The 24510-nt window shown below is 41.6% G+C and overlaps 1 protein-coding gene across 5 annotated transcripts in view; it reads left to right on the top strand.

Moving 5' to 3' along the window:
• Positions 1-24510, top strand: part of NEK6 (NIMA related kinase 6) — a 136005-nt gene that overhangs the window by 100791 nt on the left and 10704 nt on the right. For all 5 annotated transcript variants that reach the window (XM_054998135.1, XM_054998132.1, XM_054998137.1 and 2 more), the window contains exons 4-8: positions 80-142; positions 6387-6497; positions 10283-10391; positions 11860-11967; positions 21921-22015. In XM_054998135.1, the coding sequence (XP_054854110.1) occupies positions 80-142; positions 6387-6497; positions 10283-10391; positions 11860-11967; positions 21921-22015 (486 nt within the window). The remainder of the gene's footprint in view (positions 1-79; positions 143-6386; positions 6498-10282; positions 10392-11859; positions 11968-21920; positions 22016-24510) is intronic.

The raw sequence follows: 24510 nt of genomic DNA, 5'->3' as shown, positions 1-24510 counted from the left end.
GAAGGTAGGAATCTGAAAAGCGTGGGATCTTCCATGTTTCTTGTTTGGCTTTTAAGCTGTATTTTTTCTCCTTTTGAAGATATTTGAAATGATGGATGCCAAGGCTAGACAAGATTGCATTAAAGAAATAGACCTTTTGAAGGTAAGGATTTCTCCATGTCTGTGATAATGTTTTGGCAGTGGGAAGCAGGCTGTCATTTTCTAGTGTAGCCAAAGATAAGTGATCCAGAGGAGTTGTGGATGTATACAGTCTTTGTCAGAATTCTTTTATTAAGGCTCTGATTGCAAAACTCTTTAATCTAATTTTTTTTTAAAAAAAATTAAGTGCACAAGATGACCGTGGATACCTATTTGTAGGACTTGATATCCTCCAGTCTTTTAGATTTCATTGTTTCACTGTTTTTGAGATGCTGCGTCAAATGAATGTTTCAAACTATATTGTGCTCAGGTAGAATTTAGTCAAAAGGTCATTGGACGTCTTCATGATTTGAGAGTTAATTTAAATCTTATTCACTAAAGTTATTACACAAGTGCTGTCAGCTTTTCATACGCTAAAGCAGTACTCCTTTTATGCTGGTAATGCTCAACCCAAACCCTCGATATTTCTGCTCAGCCAGAATGAGCTCTGCATAGCAGTATCGCAAGGTTTGTCCACAGACTGAGATTATATCAGAACTATTCTGTGTGAGGGTAAGATGATAGTGAAGAAAAGGCAGAGAACACCAGGCTAAACAGTTTGAAGACTCTTCAGTGCCTTTGGGATGCAAAACAAAGTGCAAATGGGGATGGACACTTCCATATGCTTCTGGATGAATTCAGGCCAAAATGTCCACATCTGTTAGAATCATGGGCATGTGAAATCAAAATACTCAGGGTGATGGTGGAATATAGATGATCAATTATCAGCCATATAGTATTAGATGTCCAGAGGCAACTGCAGATCTTACTACATAAAGGTCACTAGGGATCCAGATGTTAAGTTGTGAATGCTATTTTAGCTGGGCTGTGAAGAGAGAAATGAGAGATGATGATATGGTAGGATAATTAGCAGTTCCCTTTTTAGTGTGCCAGCATCCCATGTATTTTCTGAAGGCATTTTTCTTCCTTCACTTGACTTCATGGTTTCTTCTAAAGTACCCAAGCACTGTCCATGTGTGGATAAATAAAGGCCTGTATACTAGCTTCGTTTGATAAAGTAAGAGCTGCATCTTGCTGTAAAATGCTGCTATTACTAAGGCCTGGAGATCCCCTGGAATTACAGCTGATCTCCAGTCAACAGAAATCAGTTCCCCTGGAGCAAATGGTTGCTTTGGAGGGTAGACTCAATAGCACTGGAGCAAATTGTTGCTTTGGAGGGGGAATTCAATAGCAGTATACCCTGCTGACCCCACCCCCCAAGCCCATCATCTCTAAGTCAACCCTAAGATCTCCAGGAATTTTCCAATGCAGAGTTGGCAACCCTGTGTCTTCTTTTAGGATGGAGTCACATGCATATAACTTGAACACCATCTCTTTTTATTGTTTGCTACCTGGGCATTTAAGATACACTTGGGAAAGCTCACAGTGACCAAAGACCAAAATGCTAGGATGTTGCTAGATTTGGCCTTCTGCGGAAAGACCAAAAATAGGGTTTACTAGGAAAATAAAATGGTGGAATGAAATCTAGTTGACAGTAGAATTTGAGAATAGTCTGTGGGAAAGTTGTGGTACCAAGTGGTGAATGGAACTGTGATATATTTTAAAGCACTCGGGACTCAGAGCGATATAGGTAGGGGCAAGGAGGCAGATAAGCACAGGGGGATCGGTATCTGTGGAAACCATTTGTTTTGACCTTGTGTTGCATAGGCATCAATGGGCATCAATGACAAGCTCCATATTGCTTCCTGGTTCTGGCTCATGATTACTTGGATTAGGACATAAATGATCAGATTAGTTTTGAAAAGGCTGGGCCTGGAAGTGGCTGTCCAGGTGAGGCCCCCACCTGAGTTGCACCACATCCTTCAAGGCCCAAAGTTCTGCGGCCATGCTTGAAAATCTCTCCTTTATAAGAACATTGCTAAGGACTTCAGTTCATATTCCATGCTCTGTGATGATTGTCTCACGAAACCTTTGTGATTTTTGGAACCCATGTAGGAGCCCATTTCATCTCATCACATACTTTGTTGGGAAGCATTATGAAGAATTGCTAACAGTCCCTGCTGGTCAAACACTTTCATAGTTCCCGCTCAAAACATGGTTAAAAAGTCAGTTTAATAAATCATATTGTATTGCAAATGCACAAGAGATCTCTTAGTAAATGTTGCCTACTGGGAATTCCTTTCAAATGTATCCAAGTTTTTGAATGAAAAACCCAAGCAAATATGACAGATTTTGCCCAAGATGTATATAATTCAGCTCTGAAAAGCTGAACATATTAGAGCAAAGATCTTAATGTCAACCCGAGAAGCAGTTTTTAATGACATGATGCAGGTCAGCATTTTCTGGTAAATTGGTGCAGGTGCCAGAGTTTTCCCACAGAGTATGGGAGAGGGCAGAGATATTCAAGGTTTTGTTTAAAGACAAGGGAGGGTTCCAAGATGACTGCTTTGGTCTGTCTGTCAGCATCAGCAATTGGAATGTGCTTCGTTCACTCTTACACAGCTAATAACTTGTCAAATCAATATCTGCAACTCATTTCTTATTAATTGATAGCTCCCCTGTTGATTGCTCTCAGTTACATGTAAACTGAAGGACATTTTGCTCTGCAGTACAAAAGCAGATTAGGAAGAAGAAACCCATATTTTGCTTTAGCAAAAGCTTAAGGCATATACTCTGTATTCAGCATACAGTATTTATGTTTTCAGGTCTTCAAGATTAATTTAAGGGCCATTTTATGGAAAGGAGTAAAATTCCAATGTCTCAATTCCCAGCTAGTCTCCACCCAGAAATGCAAGATCTCCCCTGTCATCCCAGTACAGCTTTGAAATATGCCTGGAAAATGTTGATTTGTAGTTTTTCAGTTATGACAAAAGCTGTAACTCTTTATATGATTTACAGTAATTTCTGATAAGGGCCACGCTAATTTTCCTGTAGTAAGCATAACTAGCTGTATCTGACCCAGGGAGCACATGAAGCATCTTCTGAAACTTAAAACAAATAACAAATGAAATGCTTGGGGTTTAACAGTTGGAAGAGAAGATTTAATGTGTAAATGGTGTATAAATGGATCATACCATAGCTGTATTATGAGAAATCAAATAGAACACAGTTTTTAAGCAATTGGTAATTATGATAGATGCCATGCTTTTTCTCTTAATAACTCCTTAGATTGCAAAGCGAAGGCCTTAATTCTCAGCAAAGCAGTAAGATTGGGCTAGATTACAGTTTTTGTCACTGAATTGTGGATGCTACAAAGAGGGCTACATGTATTTGTTTGGTCTGTACACTTGCCAAGCAAACCACCTTCCTTTCTGGGAATTTTGTGTCCCTGCAAGATTTGTATCTTTGTCCCTCAGCTCCAGCTCATACTGAACCCTATATTTAAATTTTCTGTGAGCTGTACTTTAAACAAATTTGTCCAGTTCTGTAGAGACTAAATTAGATTCTGTAGCCTTTTTGGGAAAGACTTGGCAGATGTGCAGTAACTACTGTTTTTCAGTGTACTAGTTCTAATTCTGTGGGTGAGTAGAAGAGGGATGAATGAGAGGGGTAAACATGGGTGACCCAAAATCACACAAAATATTTTATATTTAATACATTAATTAAGGAAACCTTTATCATTTGGGAACTAGCATATCCTGATCTCTCCAGTTCTTCAACTGTAAAATGAGTGGAGACAGCCCAGTAATGTGGCCTTAATCATTAGCTGGCCTGCCTGCATCCAGCCTTCCAGTTATAGACCACTTGCTTTTTTACATGCGTCTTGCTGACAGCATTGCTCTGCATACACATCAGGCATTCACTTCCATCAAACTTTTAGGCAGCATTAAAGAAATGAGAGAACAGCAGTCAGCCAAACTAGAGTATTTATATGCATTTAAGAATAAGCTGGAGTGAAGGTTCTGTGGTTCTTTTTTTCTATCTGAAGGCAGCGATTTCTATAGCCTCTTCTTATACCGCTAGTGATACATTCACTGTCTTTATTACTCATGTACATGCAGATACAAGTCAGTGATGATGTGAAAAGAGCATTTGTCTGAGTGGGAAGTTCATGGAATGGGATTCAGTGGGGAAAGTTGGATTTAATAAAGTATGTAATCAGCTTTGCCTCGTTTTAAGACAAGGAGACTGGCCCTGAAAGGTTTGGATAGTACCAGGTGTGTGTGTGTCAGGGGTGGGGGGATGGGGTTGATAGTCTGATAATTATCTGTTCTAAGTGTTTTACTAAAACCCTTTAACCCTTCCATGATAATGTGTCTTCAGGGGCAGAGTATAAATTCATAAAACTCTAATGAAATACTTAAAGAACAACATACAACCACCACAGTAGTAGTAACCAAATTAATGAAACAGGATCAGTTAAGTTAATAAAAACAACACTGAAACCCTCTCTCCGTTCCCCAAATAATATAAATACAAAACAAATAAGAAACTAAAACTAAACTCTATGAGGGCAGCTTTTGCCTGACATCTAAAAGATAAAGATGCTGCCAGTAGTTCCACACACAGGGCACTGTCACAGTGAACTTGATTTCCAGTAGCTGCCTGCTTGATCTCGGAAGGCAGAGACATCCAGTGAAGGACCTATGACAACCTTAGCTTGTAAGCAGGCTTATGTGGGGGATGGTAGTTCTTAAGAAAACCGTCACATCCCAGACCTTCGTGCATTTAATAGCAGGATCAACTGTGAGTTGCATGCTTTTTGTCTTGTATGAGATCTTATTGATTGATCTTTGTTGGCTAGAAATGTCCAAATTGCTTGTGAGAAGCACTGTAAATAACAACAACATTCAATTTATATACCGCCTTCAGGACAACTTAACACCCACTCAGAGCAGTTTACAAAGTATGTTGTTATTATCTCCATAACAATCACCCTGTGAGGTGGGTGGGGCTGAGAGAGCTCCCGCTAGCTGTGACTGACTCAAGGTCACCTAAGTGGCTTCAAGCAGAGGAGTGGGAAATCAAACCTGGCTCTCCAGATTAGAGTCCCATCACTCTTAACTGCTACACCAAACTAGGTGCCCACACCTAGATTGTTTTGTTTTGTTCGGATGCAAGCAACCGTCCAGGCACTATGATGGAGGCCTGACTTTTTTGGTGTGAGAGATACTGTTGGGTAGTATTAAGAGTGTTGAATTAGGATCTGTAAAATCCAAGTTCAAATCTTCACTTTATCATGAAGCTCACTCACTTGGGCCAGTCATTCTTTCTGTCTAACCTACTATACAAAGTTATTGTGAAGTTGGAGAGAATCGTGCAGGCCTTCTTGAACTCCTTGGAGGAAGTGTGGTATAGAAATGTACTGCAGAGATGAGTGATTAACCTGATTGATCATAAAAGCATTTATGTCAGCTCTGTAACCCATGAAAAAGGCACACAGAAACAGCAGCTGCCTGCCTGATGAAATACCTACTTTTCCCTTCTGTGCCTCTCCTCCAATTTATTTTTATTGGGTTTTTGGCAAGTGAGATGGGGAGAGAACTACAACTGAAATAAGTCAAAAGCTGCAGAAGCTGCATCTTTCTCTTTAGTGATGGACTGTAGCAGGTTGTTTTTCTACCTCTCCCCTGGCTTTATCTCATTGGGACATCCCCCCCCCCCCAACACACAATAGTGAACCTTTCTGGTTTGTAAGTTGTGTGTGTTTTAAGCCATGTGGGCATTTCATAAATATTTTAAGGGAACATGTTAATTCCAAATGGGTGCATGCTTGGAAAGTATTCCTATTCTGTGTGTGATAAATGTTAAGGACTAGAGAACATTAGTTTTAAGAGTTAATATGGGAGTATGAGATATTTTCGGTATACCAGAATATTCTGTTGAAGGATGTTTCTGTTTATACAAAATGTTTCCCCTCCTCCAGAATCCTGAAAATTAAAAATCTCTGTTGCATAGGAGGAAGAGAGAAATTTCTCATAAACGTGTGTAAATCGCCCTGTGCTTAAGGAAATAAAAGCTGTATGGATCACCTCTGTGTCCAAACAACAGATGGTCATTCTTAAAGCATTTTCAGCTCTCTGGAGTGACATTTCAGGGAGTCTGTAGCAGAATTAGACTTACCTGACATCTCTCAGAGTACTGGGTGGGAAGAGTCCCCCTAACTTTTCAGTAGTTGTTGGCATTATGTTGTCAAATATGTAATCTTAGTAGTTACTGCGTTACCTGCTTTTTGTGTCTATGTATCTTTGAGCCTTTATTAGACTGTACGTTCTTGAGGTGATTTCCTCCTCCCACTCTATTTGCAGCAATTGAACCACCCCAACATAATCAAGTATTTGGATTCATTTATTGAAGACAATGAACTTAACATTGTGTTGGAACTGGCAGATGCAGGTGACCTCTCTCAGATGATTAAGGTAAGGACAAGCTAATTTCTCAGGCTGCAGGATTACTCTGACGTGGGGTAGGAGCATCCTGGAAATAAATAGGAGAATGAAACTGGTGGCTACTTTGCAAAAGTGTAACGGACACCTTAGAATGGGAACTAAAATGAGGACTTCTCAGTCATTTCAAAAAGTAGAGGTGCAGTAAATGTCATACATGATGATGCGTTTGGCTCATAGAATGGTTTCCATTATTATTATATTAGGGAAAATGCTGAATTTCTTAAGGGTGTGTAATACCAAGTTTAGATACCTGAGCCAATCGAGACCAAAGGCTTATTTTGAGGCTGTTGAAAATGCTGATGTATGATAGACTATTCCTTTCTAGGCCAAGTTGACCAGCTTTTCTACTGATGAAACTAAATTGGGAGGGAGCAACTGAAGGCTTTTCAGAAAGCTTCTTGACCTTCATTGCCAGCTTGGATTTAGGCCTGCGATGTTTCAGATGGCTGCTCTTTCCTTATGCTGTTTTCAGGAATGATTGCATTGTGCAACTAGCTTAACTCAGCTGTTATCACCTGTTTTTTAATAGTTTCTTTGACATGTTAATCTTGAGACAGGCATCCCCTGTGAGAACAGATGTGGCCTCTCATATTTTCCTGTTTTTCCACAATTGATCTGAGATTATAGTAAATAACAATTTTAGGAAGCTTGCCACCTCCTTACTGCCAAGATTTGGGCTTTTCTCAATACCCACAAAAGCCCTGCTTTTATTCTTAAAGTGGTTCTTGTGCTAGCCCCAACCAGTGCTTCTTGTGTAATATCCTACCCACTCATAAGGGATTGGGGATGGGGTGGGGAGTCGCCATGCACTGCTTTGGACAAAAGACAGGTGTGGGACTCTATAGGTAAGGGGGCATAACCTTCAAAGAACTAATTTTTATTAAATAGGCAGTTGGGATATGCAACTGTTCTCATTTCTAAGTAGGAAAGCCCTTCCTTCAGAGTGAAAGTCAGAATGAACCCCACAGTACCCATGTTATTTGGAAATGCCCCACTTCGAAGATTTGGGGAACATTTTTCAGGCTTCGATCTTTAGGCTCTTATTGATGCCAGGTCTGTCGCTCTTTTACTGTCCATAGCAGAAAGCTATTCCAAATCCCCATTTCAGTGGCTTCCCTACCATAGTGCTATAGAATTTCTCTATTCAAGTGGCTAGATGAAGCCAAGGGCTTGCCTTAGCATAATGTTTTGTTAGAATGATCCACCCAAGCCTTTTGGAGAATGCCACAAGGCTCTGTGATACCTCCCATGTTGTTTAATATCTATGTAATGCTCCTTAATGAGATCACCCAGCATTTTGAAGTAGGTTGTTGTCAATATGCTGACAATACCAAGCTGTCTGTCTGTCTGTCTGTCTGTCTGTCCATTCGTCCATCACGAAACACCTACTACTACCACCTCCTCATCTTTTTCCTATGTTCAGGGAGGTGGTAGAAATAGCAGTAGTGATGCTTAGAAGGTGGCTTTAAAGCCAATACACCCTCAACCCAGGGATCGTCTTTGCTGTGCCCCTGTTATCTGCATTATTTATGAGATATTATAAAGCTGATGAAACTGAAGGTTGCTTGCAGTACAACCCACTGGAGAATTTTGGCTTTCTGTTAAATGTCAGGGAAATCTTATTGGACATGACATTTAAGAAGATTGCTAATTGTGGCCTAGCATCCCCTCCCCTACATGTTTCAATGAGAATTAAACTAGTGTTAGGGAATAAATAATACTTTAGCCCTCTGCTGTTCTGCAGCATCTCATTCTAGGCTTTACTTTGAAATGCTGGCAAAAAGCGTTATGACTAAATGTATAAGATTTCCTTGGCTCTGGGCAAAACAAATGAGCTCCAGGACAATTTTGCATTGGAAGACTCTAGAGGGATTGAACTTCTCTTTGAGTATATGGTGGGAAATTTGTAACCACCATCTCTTTGCATTGCCTGCCTTGGGATCAGTAACGAAAATCATCAAGATTCTGTGTGGTGGTCTAAAACTAAAGTTGGTGTCAGGTGATTGCAGTGCATTCCAAAAATGTGGAAATACAGATCCTTACCTGAAGGGGGAGTGCTCATATAAGGAGCCTAATGTAAACATGAGGAGAACAAGTACATTGGAACATGAGACATACCTTTTTAACCTCAGGGCCTATCAACTCTATGCACAGCAGCACATTTGGCTGTAGACCGGAAGTCAGGTTTTCCCCTGAGCTTAGTCTGAAAAACAGGATTGTATGTCTGCCCAAAACACAGTGCAAGACCTTGTCTAAAAACTGGGTACATCTGGGCATACCCTCAGTCAGAGGCTTTCTGAGCCTGTGAGATCCATTGGAATTCTGACACAAAGTGGTGGGCGCAACCTCAAAATGTCAGGGAGTGAGGTTATAAAAATAATAGTAACTCTTCAGTATTTCAGGAAGAAGCTCTGATTAACAGATATAAAATTCAGATATTGTTTAAAAATAATTTATTTTGTACACACAGCTTACCTTCAGTCACACAGTGAAGATCATTGTATTATGATGGCAGCAGCTGCTAAAGTCATTTTTTAAAATCTGCGCAGCCAATCAAAAGCCCTGCTGAGCATAAGCCCCACTGGCCCTGCCCACTTTCTAAAAATGCCTGGTGAGCTTCAGGAAAGGTGTTGTCTAGCACCCACAGGCACCATGTTGGGGACTTGGCCTTCATCATTTTTGGCAGGCTCATATCCCTGAGACAGGAGGATGATTAACTTCATAAATTCACTAACAGCAGAGAAGCCCAGCATCCGGCATCTTGCAAACAGATTTGCTGTTATATCTCTGCTTTAAAAGTTAATATGGAGGGGACATTCTGAAGTAGGAGGAAATGTTGATGATTGGTCCTGGGAGGTGGGGTTATGCGTTGTGTGTAAGTATGACATCTATTATCTGCCAAAACTGGTATCTTAAGTCTCCAGTTTGTAGACCATGGTCTGTATTTAGTGGGCTGCAATGAAAGCTGGTTCAGTGCCCTATTCCGCTCTGTGGCAACTGCCTACTTCCCATCCAGCCACCTTTTCTTTTGCCACCTTAATTATTTCAGAATTCCAAATCCTTGCGGAAAAAAATAGATACTAAAAGCAGAATAGTATACAAATGAGGCACCATATGAATGCTAATTTGCCTAATTCTGTGTACAGAGTCTCTCTTGTATACATGTGCACACAGGATCCATTATGCTTTGAGAGATACTGTATAAATATTCAATATCCTGTAACTTTCTTCGTTTGAGATGTTTCAGCTTTCCTTTGCTTTGTACCCATGTGCAAGTTGTTGAGGAAGTTCTGCAACATCTAATCTGGAGGAGTATGCTATGGTCCAATAATTCTAGGGCTTGTTGACTTAATAAAGAGAGAATTCTTTTGTTTTGTTGAAAATAGATGATGAACATCTTCAATTTTTTTAAAAAAGAAATCTTTTTGTTTCTTAAGGCAGAGTATGCCCGACATTTGTTGTTTTGAGGCATTAAATATGTTCTGCATGGTAATTAACGAGATTAATGCTAATTATAATTGGTGTCCATTCAGAAATGTCAAACCTATTTAAGCATCTTTTTCATAATGCTGTTAATTAGTGAATTGCATTGAAGTTTATATACACAGGCAAGGAGTTAACTGCTAAGAGGAAGCTGAGTTTCCTCAGCTGATGGACACTGGCAAGGTAGCAGCTGACAATCATTGCCTTGCCAGAGCAAAGAGACAGGGACATGTCGCTGCTTTGTTCATCTTGTTTTTATTTTCTCTCCACAGTATTTTAAAAAGCAGAAACGGCTAATCCCAGAAAGAACGGTTTGGAAATACTTTGTGCAGTTGTGCAGTGCAGTTGAACACATGCATTCCCGCAGGGTGATGCACAGAGGTAACATTAATTCAGTCTCTTTTCGCTGAATAATAGTATAATGTTCCAATTAGTAAGCGCCTGCATTCAAAAACAATTATGCTGATGTTCAGCCAGTGTGTTTAGAGAGACAGTGGAGCCTGCAAGATGGATTTCTCCTTGTGGCTAATGCCTGATTGTTAAAGCATTCAACCTAAGCTGATCAGGGGGATTATGAAGATGAGCTGCCTCCAGTCACCATCACCGATATCTGGTAAAAGTGTCAAAATCTCCATTAGAAAAGTGGCAGAAGCATTAATGTTGAGAGCAGTGGGTGTAGAAAACAGCGATGGCTCCCTTTCCATTTGGGGTCCTCCTTAGAGGCTCATCAGTAAAGCACATAGTAGGTTCCCTCAAAAAAAAGTCTTTTTTCCCCCCCTTTTAAATGCACAGTCAGTGTTTTGTAAGAAAGACACTTCAGGGAATACAAATGTGCCACAAAGGAACAGATGCTTGTCCTGCTGCTGTTCTCAAATTTGTCATCTTTTAGATGTAGCAAACATTTTGCTGAATCCACATAGTATTCTTTTCTTTCAAGGTTTCCGTGTAGTGCTTTTTCATCGATAGATCTCAAAGGGCTTTCCTTTCATCCCATTGTAAACAGCATAGGAAACCCATGAGGCAGGCTACTATTTCTTTTCCTGTTTTATAGATGGGAAACTGGTGCTCACGAAACCCTTCTCACAAACTTCCCAGCTGTGACACCGACATACCAAATTTCTAGAATTAAGAGGAAGAATGCTCTAACTACAAATAGATCCACATTTTAACACACGCAAATATTAGGGATAAAGACACGTTTTTTGTCATGTGTCCAGGTGAGAGTGTCTTTCTTGCTGCTTTCTGATAATGTTAATTGGCAAAAAATACTCTGTGCAGCTGTGGTGTTTTAATCTAAACAAATTTGTGTACTGGTGTGTCAAGAGACAGATGTTTATCTCTCCCCACAACTTTTCACTTGGTATACAAAATATACTGGTAGTCTTCAGAGGCCTTGCTTCAGGAGCCTCCAACACCTGATGTTAGACGGGTGGCAACCCAAGGAACAGCTTTCTTGGTCATGGTGCCAAAACTTTGAAACTTGCTCACTAAGGAGGCTAGTCTGTCCTCTGAGTGAAGACTTTGTTGTTTCATTTGGCATATTCCCAGTAACTGTTATTGGCCCCCCTCCCTGTTTTTGGTGTTGAGTATTTGTGTTAGTTTATTGAATTATTTTTATACTATTAAATGTTTTACATTTAAATTGGTTTAAAAATATTTTTTAAAATTTTTAATGTATTAATGTTTGCTTTGTTGAAGATTCTGTTGGGGGAGAAAGGCAGCATACAAATGCTTTAAATAAAAAATGTTCCTACTGCCTCAGGATATCTAAGAATAAGGTTACAAACTGTGGAAACTGGCAAGCTCTTTTGGGGAATTTGACATTCTTCTTCTTTCTTCTGCTTTCCAGACATAAAACCAGCCAATGTGTTTATAACAGCCACTGGAGTTGTGAAGCTGGGAGATCTCGGACTGGGACGCTTCTTTAGCTCCAAAACCACTGCTGCACATTCCTTAGGTAATGTTAATGAAATAACCCAAATCAGTACCTCAACTTGACAAAACTTGCTTGTAAAAGTTATTTTTTAAGCAATTAATGGTTCAATTCTCTTTAACACCCAGAGCTTCATAAGGTGGTTGCCCTGCAAAATTGATCCCCTTGGTAGCCCCCTGAGTAGCAGTTTGAGAGATCTGAAACATTGTATGTAGGTTGGTGAGCAAATTTCTATGAAGAACTGTAAAGGAGATTTGTGGTATGTTCACTTGAGCTCTGGAGCCATTCTTCAAAGGCCAGTCTGACTGAGTGGTCTTTATTGCAGTTCACCACAAGGACTCTTTTTTTCTCCCCCAAATGATGCTTGTGCCCCCCAAAATGCTGAGATCTGTGCAAAGCTATTGTGTTCTGTAGGAAAGGATATGCTGTGGTATCTGTTTGGACCTAGAGGCCATTCAGGTGACTGCAGCCTATGTCTTATAATCTGTTTTCTGTCTTCTAATAGCCATTCTGCTTGGAGAAGGTATGACATTGCTTTGAGATTTGACATCAGGCATTGTGTATCTCAGAATACATCTGGAGTGGAAACTAGTACTGAGAGCTGATTTTGGTCTATTCACATATGAGTGTAATGGTAAAGCACAAGGAGGAAGTGATGGTAGAAGGTTTTAGGCATGGAACTTTGTACACTTTATTCTGGAGAATTCCAAACCCACGGTCACCTTTCTGCCATACTCTGTCCAGATCTTCTCACTGGCACACAGTTAACTTGCATCAAATTCTTCTTTTTGTGAACAGTTCCTTCAGTCCGCTACTCCATTGCTATATCCAAAGTATTAATATTTGTGGTGGTGGTGGTGGTGTTTCTGTTGCTTCCTTTGATGGTGTTCCACATCCAAATCTATAAAATTGGATGCGTAACTTACTTATTTATGGATCTTCAGTGTCCTGGAAACTTGGGGATCTCTGATGCTATTCTCTCCACAGTTTTCAGTGGAGGCGTATTAGTAGCTCTCCTGTGCCTTCCTCTTAATGCTTCCTAAGGCCTTCTATTACTATGAGTAGAAACCAATCTCATGAGGCAAGCCTTAAGATGTGGAGCTTCTTTATCTGGCTTTGACAGATGACTGAGAATCAGTATCTAACATGTTCCCTTGGTGTGAATTTCTCAGAAGGACGTTAGGTCAGATCCAGCCAGCTTTTTCACTCAGATTTTCATATAAATGTTGATCAAACTGCAAGCCATGTCAACTTTCTAGGGAAGCTAGACATCTCGTTTTCAGTATTAATATGTATTAACATCCTCTTTTCTGGCTGCTTTAGAAGTCTTTGCAGTTATACCTGATGTCCTATTCTTACCATTCAGTTCATGGGATATCCATCTGACCAACCTTCCTTGTGCCTCTTCTCATATTCACTTTGAGTCCATCTTACATTTCTTTCAAAAGGAGATGTTGCCCCATCACTGCCTGAAATTACAGCATTAATTGAGTAGATGCATAGTCTTTGGTTGCTATGGAAAAGGCATTTTATGTGTTCTTGTAAATTCTACAGAACATGTCAAGAATGCTACTCTTCAGGTATATGTGGAGAAACATGTGCCACACTAAAAAAGATTCCCTCTTTGTAGCCATTTAAAATTGCATCAGCTGGGAGCAAAAATGGGTTCATGTCCAGTGCTATGATTCTGTCTCATTTGACTGTTGGTTATTATTAAGCTTACATTAGAATGTGGTATCTGGTGGTACCCATAAGCCAAGCAACTAGTGTCAGAGAACCAAAGTCCTCCTTGGTGGCTGCTATTGCTGCACTTCAATGAAATAGCATCCATGAAACAAGTGCAAAGATATCTGAATGACAGAGGAGACAGAGTTAGTTCACTTTTACATCTGGTGCACAGGTCAGCATTTTTGCATTCTGAAGGCTATTTTATTTAACAATCAAAATAACACCCTGAAATCTTACCTGATTTAAAGTACTTTGTCATGTTATTTGTTTAGTAGTGGCACAATCTTGCAGGTGTAGTTTAATGTGGAAATTTACATTTTGATAAGAGGCGGTGGCAAATGCATATGCACAATGGTTCCGCCTGTGATATTGGATTTTTTTTCTATTTCAGTGTTGCCCTGGCAACCATCTTGAACTCTAATATCTAAGGCTGCTGACCCATGAATTGAGCACAGGGCTTATGCAAATAGATTCACCTAATTTTTTTCTTTGTATTTGCTAACATCAGACTGGCATAAAAGGGCATTAGGCAGTACCACAACTTGTCTGACAGGTGTACTCCTGGCTGTGGCAGCGTAGACGCCTCTGTGTCAGAAATGGAAGCCATAATTAGAGCAAGGAACAGAATGAACGTCAAACGAATTACCCGGCAGCAGATCATATTTGTCAGGAAGGATTGCATACATAAAAATTAAGTGACAGTACATGCCGGGGTAATGAAAGAAAAATGAAAGATTTGCCCATACACTTCTTGCAAGATACAAGCGAGTGTCTCGCTTGGAGCAGCAGCAGGCTCTGCACGACAAATTACATGGCTGGATTTTGAGGCTGCCGTTTCTTCACCGCAAGTCTGCATTCATAAAGCAAGACAGGGTGAGGCCCACTTAAACAAATATCTGACAGCAGGCTGGCAGAAAAAACTCAGGTGCACATCATTCCACACTTGGAGTCCTTAATGCCAGTAAACCTTGAAAACATTCAAACATGGAAGGGAAGCATGTTTGAGCAATTAGCCCCACAGGAAAAATGGTGACATTGGCTCTATTCAAATATATGTGCAGCATTCCGTTACTACTACATATGACCATTAGCCTGTTGCTTCCAGAAGGTATGATGCTTTCTTCAGGAGAGCTCTGTTGATTCAGCTATAGCTTATCAGAAAGCCTTGTGTACATCCATGTGCTTTTGCCATTGGATATTTTATTTTCAACTGTTCCTTCAGGGAATAAATGCAGGGACAGTGGGGACCACTCAGTACACCTGCTGACTGCAAAGTCCTTTCCAACTAAAGTTAATTCATTCTTTGTCTTTACAATCCCTTGTTTTTCTTAACACTATTCATTCTTCTTACAGCTCATGTTCAAGTTCTGACCAGTTCCATGTGAGGAATGTTGAATTATTCTATTTCAGATTTGCACAGATGTGCATTTGTATTTGCTTGAGACTTCTGTATTATACAAATGAGTTGTCGCATCTGCATATAGTGGGTGTGTTTTTTCCCCCTTAGACTGAAATTCCTTCTGAAACTTCTCCTTTGAGTATACAAAAACTGTCATTATGTTACATCTTTGGGGCATGAAGATCCATTATTAAATCTCTTCTTCTTCTTCTTCTTGGAGGGCAACTTTTTTTTTAGTTTAGAAAAAAAGTAGTATAATTGGCAGGGATGGCTGGAGGTATATACAATTGGCTTTAGTAATATTAGAGTAATAGAATCATAGGTTGGAAGATACCTCCAGGGTCATCTAGTCCAACCCCCTGCATAATGCAGAAAATTCATAACTACCTCCCCCCCACACCCCCAGTGACCCCTGCTCCATGCCTAGAAGATGACAAAACACCATCAAGATCACTACCCAAATTGGCCTAGGAAAAGTTGCTTCCTGACCCCAAAGTGGTGATCAGCATTACCCTGGGCATATGAGAAGGGACCACAAGAACTAAGCACTGATGTAACCCTCCCTGCCCTACTGCCATCAGTTTCAATCTCACCTACTGAAATTGATAGCAGTAGATTCAAATAAGGCTTCATAATATGCATTATTCACTTCTGGAGTTTGTTTCCTTAAATTGTTACGATGTCCACTAGCTTAGATCTCTGTAAAAAAACGTTTATACTATTCACGGAGGAGACATCTATTTTGGCTGTTATCCATGATGGTTAAATGGATCCTCCATGTTCAGACACAATATGCCACTGATTGCTTGTAAACCTCGGGTGGCCTTTGTGCCCTGCTTGCAGGCTTTCCAAGGCCTTTTTACTGGTAATAGCGCGAAACAGGATGATGGATTTTGTCGACCCTTAGCTCAGTGTACTAGAACAGCTCTGATTTATGTTACCATTTTTGATGAGCAAGAAAACTTAAAAACATAAGTAAACTCTTTATTGTTCTGATTGCCTGACCACTCAGCTATTCCAGGCAGAGCTCACAGCAGGGATTAGTATCATTTCTCCTCAACAAGATGGGGGGACTCTTGGTGTTAGTGTACAAATGCCCTCTGAACCCCAGTTTGATTTTTTTTAAATTGTGGGATTAGTTATTGGTATTTGTGGAATTCATCCAAAACTTTCATATTTTGGATGAATTTGCTCAAAACAAAAAAAACAAGCATTAGAACTGCTGTTCTTTGGGTCAGTGTTCCATAATCATTTGGACATGGGGTTGAAGTCTTTCTCCTGGATCTCTGTGCTTTCTTGGTAGCTATTTAGTCTTTTATAACACAAAAATTTACTTCTTTTATAACCAGAAATATGGGTGGACATTAAAAGGCCAAGCTGAGTGTTATTCTAAATATTTTCTTTTATATTGCAGCTTTTAAAAGGCATAGTACAGTCTTTTGTGTGTGTGTTTGTGATAGGCCTGTGAGTTGGTGGTTGCTATTCTGATTTTGCAGGTGGGGAAACTAAGGCGCTGTGCTTAGCTAATCCTAGTAAATCCATGGTAGAGGAACATCTTGAATCCAGATCCGAACCAAAGTCCCTACACTGGTCCTCATTGACTGTATTAGTCCTATCAATGAAGCTTGCATTATTATTTAAGAAACAGAATTGTGGTATTTCTGCTTCAGATATTATAATATATTTTTATATTTCCGACTTACCATTTGACCTAAAGTGGGTCTTCATGGCAACTAACAAATTGCAATAATAAACATAAACGCTGATATATCAAAGCAAATTAGAATAGCAGCGAGTATAAAAATAACTTAAAATCCATGTAACAATTTAAAAATGAGCATAGTCATATGTAAACCCTTGGAAGTCTCCCATGCAATTAAACATTTGTAATAATAAGGATAATTGGAGAAGATGTTAAACCTTTGAATATGAGTTCTTTTTCTTCAGTACAGAACAGCTCTGGTATAAACCACCCCAGTAAATACCATGACATCTTCTGAAATTGTAAAGAGCCAGCTTATAATGGATTGGTCTCCATGACCCTGAAAATTATGAGTTGGTTTTTGCTCTTCTTCCAGCTTGGGAAGAGTGATGATAAATTTTCTAGTACAGTGGTGTTCGCCCCGAAAAGCAAACTGATCAGCACCAGCATGCAAAGAGCTTTAAGCCACAATTTATGCCTGAAACAAACAAGCAGCTTGGTCTGTGAGTGAAATTCAACAGCCCAGAACTCCCACCTCTTCAGCTTCAATCCACCTTGCTTCATAAACTGTTCTTCCACCCTAAGTATTGTCTTCTCTGCTGGGCAAACGCCAAGGAAACTTTCTGGTTAATAGTTTACGATTAGCCTCCTCTTGTCAAAATGGCTGATGTAATGTGTTGCTGAGACCTGGCTGATTAAATTGGAAGTCTTATGCACTTTCCTAGAAGATGCTCATTATGAGAGATTCCCACTTAATGCTAGAGAGACCATAAAGGCAATTGAGCTTGTCAGTCTTTTATTCTGGCCCTTATTTAAAAATTAATGCATCTTTTTTTTTTGAAGCTCAGATTGCTGTCTGTTCATCCATTTGCTGACAACACCATAGTAATATTAGGTAATTGTGCAAGGTGTGCCTGGTTGGGTTGGGTAAGGTAAAGGCAGTTCCATAGATCTACTTAATGTCATAGTGCAATTTAATGCACAGAAATCAAGTAAGAAACATGACTCACTCATCTGTGTAATAAATGCTGGTATTTTGCTTTGTTCAGGCATTATGTCAATTCCAATGTTATCTTACTACATAATTGGGTAAGCGTGTTCAAGATGACTCACTGGTTTATTCTGGCACAGGTGCAGTCAGGGCGAGCCTCTGCGGCCTCAAAAGGGCCCGCAGGTCAGCTCTGCCCTCCTCAGCCCCGATTGGGTCGGGGCCAGCGAGGGGCATACCTGGCTGGCCTGTGTGCCGCCTCCCAAGCCTTCCCCCCTAAGCCTCCATCTGCCACAGGGGGAGGGGGCATGGGGGGCAGTGCATCTTGCCTGTGCTCCCCCCTAGCTTTCCACCTCCAAGCCTTGCTCTGGTGGGAGGGGGCGCGGAGGGGGACAGCGTGGCTTTCCTACTGGACCTACAGAACTCAGGTCTACTTGCCATGGCTTTGCAAGCTGAGTTGCCCAGGTTTCCAGGCCAGCAGAGTTCAGGTCTACCTGCCATAGACTTGCAGAGCAGGTAGACCTGGCCTCCTTCCTCCCAGAGATCAGGTCTACCACTCATAGTTTTGTAAGTCAAGTAAATCTGGCCTCCACACATCCAGAGGCCAAGTCTACTTACCATGGCTTTGCATGATGAGTAGACCTGGCCTCCAGACCCACAGAGCCCAGGTCTACCTGCCATGGAGTTGTAGGGTAGGTAGACCTGGTCTCCATTCTCTCAGAAGCCAGGCTGATGGGGGGGAATGCACCTCTCTGGGCATGCTCCCTGATGGTGCAGTGCACTCCTGCGCACCACGGTAGAACAGTTTTAGCCCGAAGCGAGCCCAATTCAACCTGCTGTGCTGCGCAGGAGCACTCCAGGGCCTTTTCTGCCCCCCCCGGCAGCGCTCCCGGGGTCCACAGCTGCCCAGATCCCCCCCACCCCCAGCAGTACTCCTGGGCTCCACAGCAGCTCAAATCAGGCCCAGGATTGGCTGGTGGAGGGAAGGGCTCGCCCACTTGCCAAGCCCTCTACAGCCCGATTGGGACGAGGAGGCAGCAGGACAGAAGGGCTCACTTCCCAGCCCTTCCCCACCGTGATCAGCCAGCACTGGGGAAGGGGCAATGCCAGGCCTTGCCCTCCCCCCGCCCAGATTGGGAAGCGGCAGAGGGGGCAATGCCAGGCCTGGCCGCCCTGCCCTCCCCTCGGCCAGATCGGGGCATGATGGAGGTGGCAATGCCTGGCCCATCTGCCTTGCTGTCCCCTCGACCAGATCGGGGAGCGGTAGAGGCAGCAATGACTGGTCCACTTGCCCTGCACTTTCTAGGGCCCGTTGTATTTTTTCCCCACAATGAGCTTTGTTGCTAGTGTTGAATAAAATGTTGAATAAAGAAGGCAAAGCTGTAACTTTCCACCTTTGCGCCCAGTCATCTACCACAAATGGACTGCCTAGTGATATGGAATGCTTGGTCTCAAATGTACTTAAGCCTTCCTCTGGCACTTGAGTTTTTTGATTCTCCAAACTAGAGTTTTGATGGTTGGAAATGGGATGTGTAATTTTTATTGCTTTGCACACCTTTAAATTCTATTATATGCCTTAAAATGTCACAAGGACCCAGTGGGTCCACAGCACAGTGGGATGAAGCACTCTTGTCCTCCACCATGCCATTTCAAGTGCTGAAACAGCTGTGGGGGTGGTAGTGGTGGCCATTTCAGCACTTGAAAAGGTGTGCAGGGAGACGAGTGCCTTGTCCCACCATGCTGCAGGCCCAATGAGGATTGGGCCCTCGCAACATTTTTAAATTGCATGTTTTAAGCTTTAAAATGGTAACATCATCTCTGTGTCAGATACAAGGATGCCATCATGTCTAGTTTGGCCCTAAGGAGAACCCTTGTAGAAATATCTGTTTCCAGTAGTGGTTAGTCATATGCTTCTGGGAAGTCCACAATCAGATCATGAAGGCAACAGTTCTGTACTCAGGTTTCACATAAATCAGTTTTGTGACTTACAGTATAAGAAAAAAAACTGTCACAATCTTTAGCTTCTTGTGGTATTGTAAATCTCTGGGAATACCTGAGAAGAGGGGAATGTGGAGAAAGGAGAGAAGTGGGTTGTGATGATGGCCCTATAGGCTTACTTTGGGAGATGTTGGCTGGGATGCTTGATTGAGTGCTTCTGGGTGACCTTGAACAAATTCCTACCACCATTCAAAGATGAATGAGAGAATTACCATAATGTACTCAGCATGCTACCAAGAAGTATTTTACTTATGGCTAACTGGTAGCAGTAACAATAATAATCTGCAATGACAGATTTCTCTTTTTGAAAGCAGGGACAAAGCCATAAACGTTATTCTTTTCAAACACTTTAAGTTGGGTAGGAATTCTGTGAGACGTTGAGAGGAAAATATTAAGTATGCTGATAATATAGCCAGACGAGCATTTTAAGACACATATAGTCCCATCTTCTTATATATTATGCTGTATTGCCTTGTATCACTCTATGTAGTTCATTAAAGAAGTGCTAGTTGATAAGCTTCTGAACAGCTGAAGCCTTTCCCAGAAAACAGAATCAGGGCAATTCTGGGTCAAGGGTGCGTTGCTGTACACCTGAGGCTTGAGGGGTTTGACTTCTTTTCAATGATGGTGTAGGCATGGGAGAAAGAAATAGAAATAGACACCTTTTGAAGGTTGCTTTTCACTCTCTTACAATGGGATGAATCTCCTTTTTTTGGTCCAATTCACAAACGTACACAATTTCATATTGGTGAATGAGTTCAGAGCTAGGAAGTGTGTTATTAATTCTCAGCTGCTGCTAGAGCTCAAGTACAGGTAGGAAAGAATCTGTGGGAAGCCCCTCTTCTTATATTACCATAGTGTGATAGAGCTTACTCATGGATAGTTGATAAAGTCCTCCTTTGCATTCTAGATTCAATTTCATTTGGTGGCTGGAAGTGAAAGTTGCGCTATTTTAGCAGCTGCCGTGTTCTCAGTCTTGAGTATCTCATGATATTCCTCTTGCCAAATGAGGTTTTATGGCACTCTGATTGGCCTGCCATATTATGAGCTAACCCAGGGTATTAAAGCTTTACCTGAAGTGGAAGGAATTTTCTTACTTTAAGAAAGAAAGTGTGGCTGTTCTTTGCTGAATACTACTCTGTTCCCCGCTGTGTGGATCCTACATCTAATCCTGATCACAGTGCAGCTAAATGGTATGTGGATTTGAAATGCAGCACAAATGACAGAAGCTAAGTCATGCTCAATGATTTTAGGAATAACTTTTTAAAAATGCAATACATGTTTCTTTGGGGGTAGAATTATTGAATGTGGAACTAAAGATAACCTTGGATTTGAATTAATAAGTATTGTGTTTGTTTTATTGGACTAATGTAGAACTCTAGTGTTAGTAGCAATGAGAGCAATCAGCTTTCCACAGCATACTGCTGAATGTGTCCCCCTCCAAGTGTTGTCCATGGTCATGGGACTGATAAAAGTATTTCTCAGAATATAGAAATATACATTGTCTTAATGCCTTCATATCCTCTCTGATTTCTAGTTTCTGAATCATAGTGATTGTATTCCTCTCCTGGCCTCTCATTCTTTAGCTTATTTACAAGCAGGGGTCATTTTGAGGGGGAACGAGCAGGAACGCAGTTCCAGCAGTTCCCCAAAGAGGTCACATGACAGGTGGCCCCGCCCACCTGACTCAGCCATTTTGAGCCCGTTTCGGCCTGGATTGGGGCCAAAATGGCCTGGATCAGGCCTCTAACAGGTGGTGGATCACTCTCCCACTCAGCAGCAGCCCGATCCTGACCATTTTGGCCCCTTTTCGGCCATTTTCAGCCCCTTTTTGCCATTTTGGGCCCAATTTCGGCCCTGAATGGCCAAGATTGGGTCCAAAACAGCCAGGATAGGTGATGTCAGGGGGTATGGCATATGCAAATCAGTTATCCTAATGACACACTTCCAGTGATGCCAAGGGTGTGGCATATGCTAATGAGTTATACTAATGAGTTCCTCCAGCTCTTTTTCTATGAAATGACCCCTCCTTACAAGTTACAATTTAGGCAGTTCCTTCTAATAGGTACTGTAATGAACTGAGGTTCTGTTGGCCTTTGCAAAGTTTAAGCCCTTGCATTGTTCTGGAAAGTAATCCCTTTTTCTTGGTTTATCTCTTACAGTGGGAACACCCTACTATATGTCCCCAGAAAGAATTCATGAAAATGGCTATAACTTTAAATCAGATATCTGGTCTTTGGGCTGTTTATTGTATGAGGTAAGCATATCTTGAATATTCATGTACAATATGGAAAGATGGAAATAAATAAAAAAGAAATGAATTAGACGTAAATGATTTAATTGTTTGTAGTTTTGATTATTAGATTGCTAGGAAGGCAAGTGTTCAAGGAGTGCACGCATGAACGTCTGGTTTTTAATATGGCCAGGCAGCACCTAGAATTTTTGCTGTCTTGGATAAGGGGTTCTTGTCAAAAGAAAGTAAGAATGAACCAAATTGTTATTTAACTTTGGAATTGTGTTATCCCAAAATGGTAAACATTGAAAATGTGATGCCATTTAACACTGAACAGCAAGATTTGATTACCAGTGAGACCTTAGAGACCAACAAGATCTTCAAGATATAAGCTCTCTTCTTCAGATAAGAGTAGGAATGGAAATCTCTGAACCTTTTATACCCTAGCCAGAAGGTGGGAGGGGTATAGCAAAGAAAAATGTCAGGATTAGGGGTGTGCACCAAAAATTTAATTAATTCAATTTATTAGTTTTCTTGCCTGCCCGCCCTGCAAGTGGGCTCAGGGTGGGTTACAACACCCTGGAACATCCAGGTTTCAGGGATCCCCAAAAATCGGGGCTTTCTGAAATCTGGGAAAGATCCTCTGATACAGTTAAGAATCCAGGATTTATTCGGCCATTATTCCCTATGGAGGGCTAGCATTTTTCAAGCAAAATCCACCAAATTTGCAGGGAACCTACTCTTGATTGTCTTCTAAGGACCCCCACCCCACCCCCACCACAAGTTTCAGGAAGATTGGACTTTTGGGTCCAATTCTATAGACCCTTGCACAAGGTGCCCCCAGCCACTCTCCATTGTTTCCTATGGGGGAAACATTTCCAAGCAGGCTCTCAGACAGAAACACGCAGAGGCAAGGCTGCCAGTGGCCAAAAGCACACTCCCAAATGCAAGAGGAAGTCCACAACCCAGTGAATCAGGGGGACCAACATCAAACCAGAGAATCAGGTCAAAACAGAGAATTCCACCTAAGCCAAACTGAAGCAAGGGACACTGTTGCAACTTAGCCCAGCAGAACCAGTGTCACTCACTGAAACCAGGCAAACAATGAGAGCTCCTGCTTGGATTAGCTACTCACTCTATCCTCCCCTTTTGGGAAAAAAGTGAGAGAAGCCCAGGAGGGGAGTCAGACAGAGACTGTTTCCCGGATTTATCTGGGGTCTGGATTTGGATTTCTGGATTGGATCCTGGGTTCTCTGATTTGATTTGGGAAAGGCAGATTTAGACTGATCAGCAAAAATCCAGCTCCCCCCTCCCCAAATCCCAGATCTGAATTGCATACCCCTAGTCAGGATGCAAAGGAACAGTGCAACTTGATTAGATGTGAGGGCTGTAGTAAAAGCTTTAAAAATGCATTGGAGTGTTAAATCCTCCCAAATGATAGAACCAGTGCCTGTAGCTTTAAGAAACAAATATCCTCAGTGACCATTGCTAGGCAACCACAACAGTATTGTCTCATTCTCTCATTAAAAGGCAAGGGGAATGGGCAGGGCCCTTTCCAGAGCTGTTTTTCCCTTTGAGGGAGGGCTCATTACGGACAAGCCTAGCAGCAACCACTGGATTGCTTACTCAACCTACATGACTCACCTAGACATGGCTGCTTGCTACTGTTCATCCACTTGCCACTCCACAAAAGCCAATGTGGTGTAGTGGTTACAGTTTCAGACTTGGGTCTGGGAGGCTCAGGTTCATATCCCTCTCTGCCATGGAAGCTTGCTGGGTGACCTGTGGCCAGTTACACATGTTCATCCTAATTTACTTTACAAGGTTGTGTGATAAAATGAAAGAAAGAATGATGTAAGCTGCTTGGGATACCAATTGTAGAGAAAGACTTGATATAAATGAAGTAAATAGTAAATGTAGCTGAAGATGGGGGCAGATAAATGGTTGATTGGTGGATGTGAAGGAGAGAAGGAAGCAGGGAAAAGTGAGGATATGGGCATTGCTAGGAGGAGGGAAAAAGTAAATTGTGTGTGTGTGGGCAGGGGGATACAGGTGAAAGTGAGCTGTCCCCACAAGTCCTCATGGGTTCCCCAACACACAGCTGGGCCAACCCAATGGCCACCACTGCACAGCTGGTTCATAGTCTTCCTGGGTAGAGGTTGCCAGGAAGAGGGAAAGTGGGAAAGCTGAAGATGGCAGGCAGAGCAGATACAGGTAGATTACTGAGGGGGAGAGAAGGAGCAAAGGAAGTAGGAACAGGGAAGGGGCTATAAGGACTGCCAGGGAAAGGAAAGAGGAAAGAGTGGGGGAGGCGAAAATAAGATGCCCCCTACATCCTTGTGGTTCCCCTGCAAGGGGAATTTTAATTATTTGAAACAAAGATCTCTAATATGAATGGCATGTAAGACTTTGTGTTGGATATACCAGTTCAAGGAGCCTTATTTTTAAATTAGTGTTTTGTGATTTTGATTCAAGAGCTAGAACTGTTGAGAGAAATGACAGTATATTGGGCTATGATG

The sequence above is a fragment of the Eublepharis macularius genome, chromosome 14 (assembly GCF_028583425.1).
Source record: "Eublepharis macularius isolate TG4126 chromosome 14, MPM_Emac_v1.0, whole genome shotgun sequence".
NCBI classification, from domain to species: Eukaryota; Metazoa; Chordata; class Lepidosauria; order Squamata; family Eublepharidae; genus Eublepharis; species Eublepharis macularius.
Note: the sequence above shows the minus strand (reverse complement) of the source record. Positions and strands in the feature narration are given on the sequence as shown.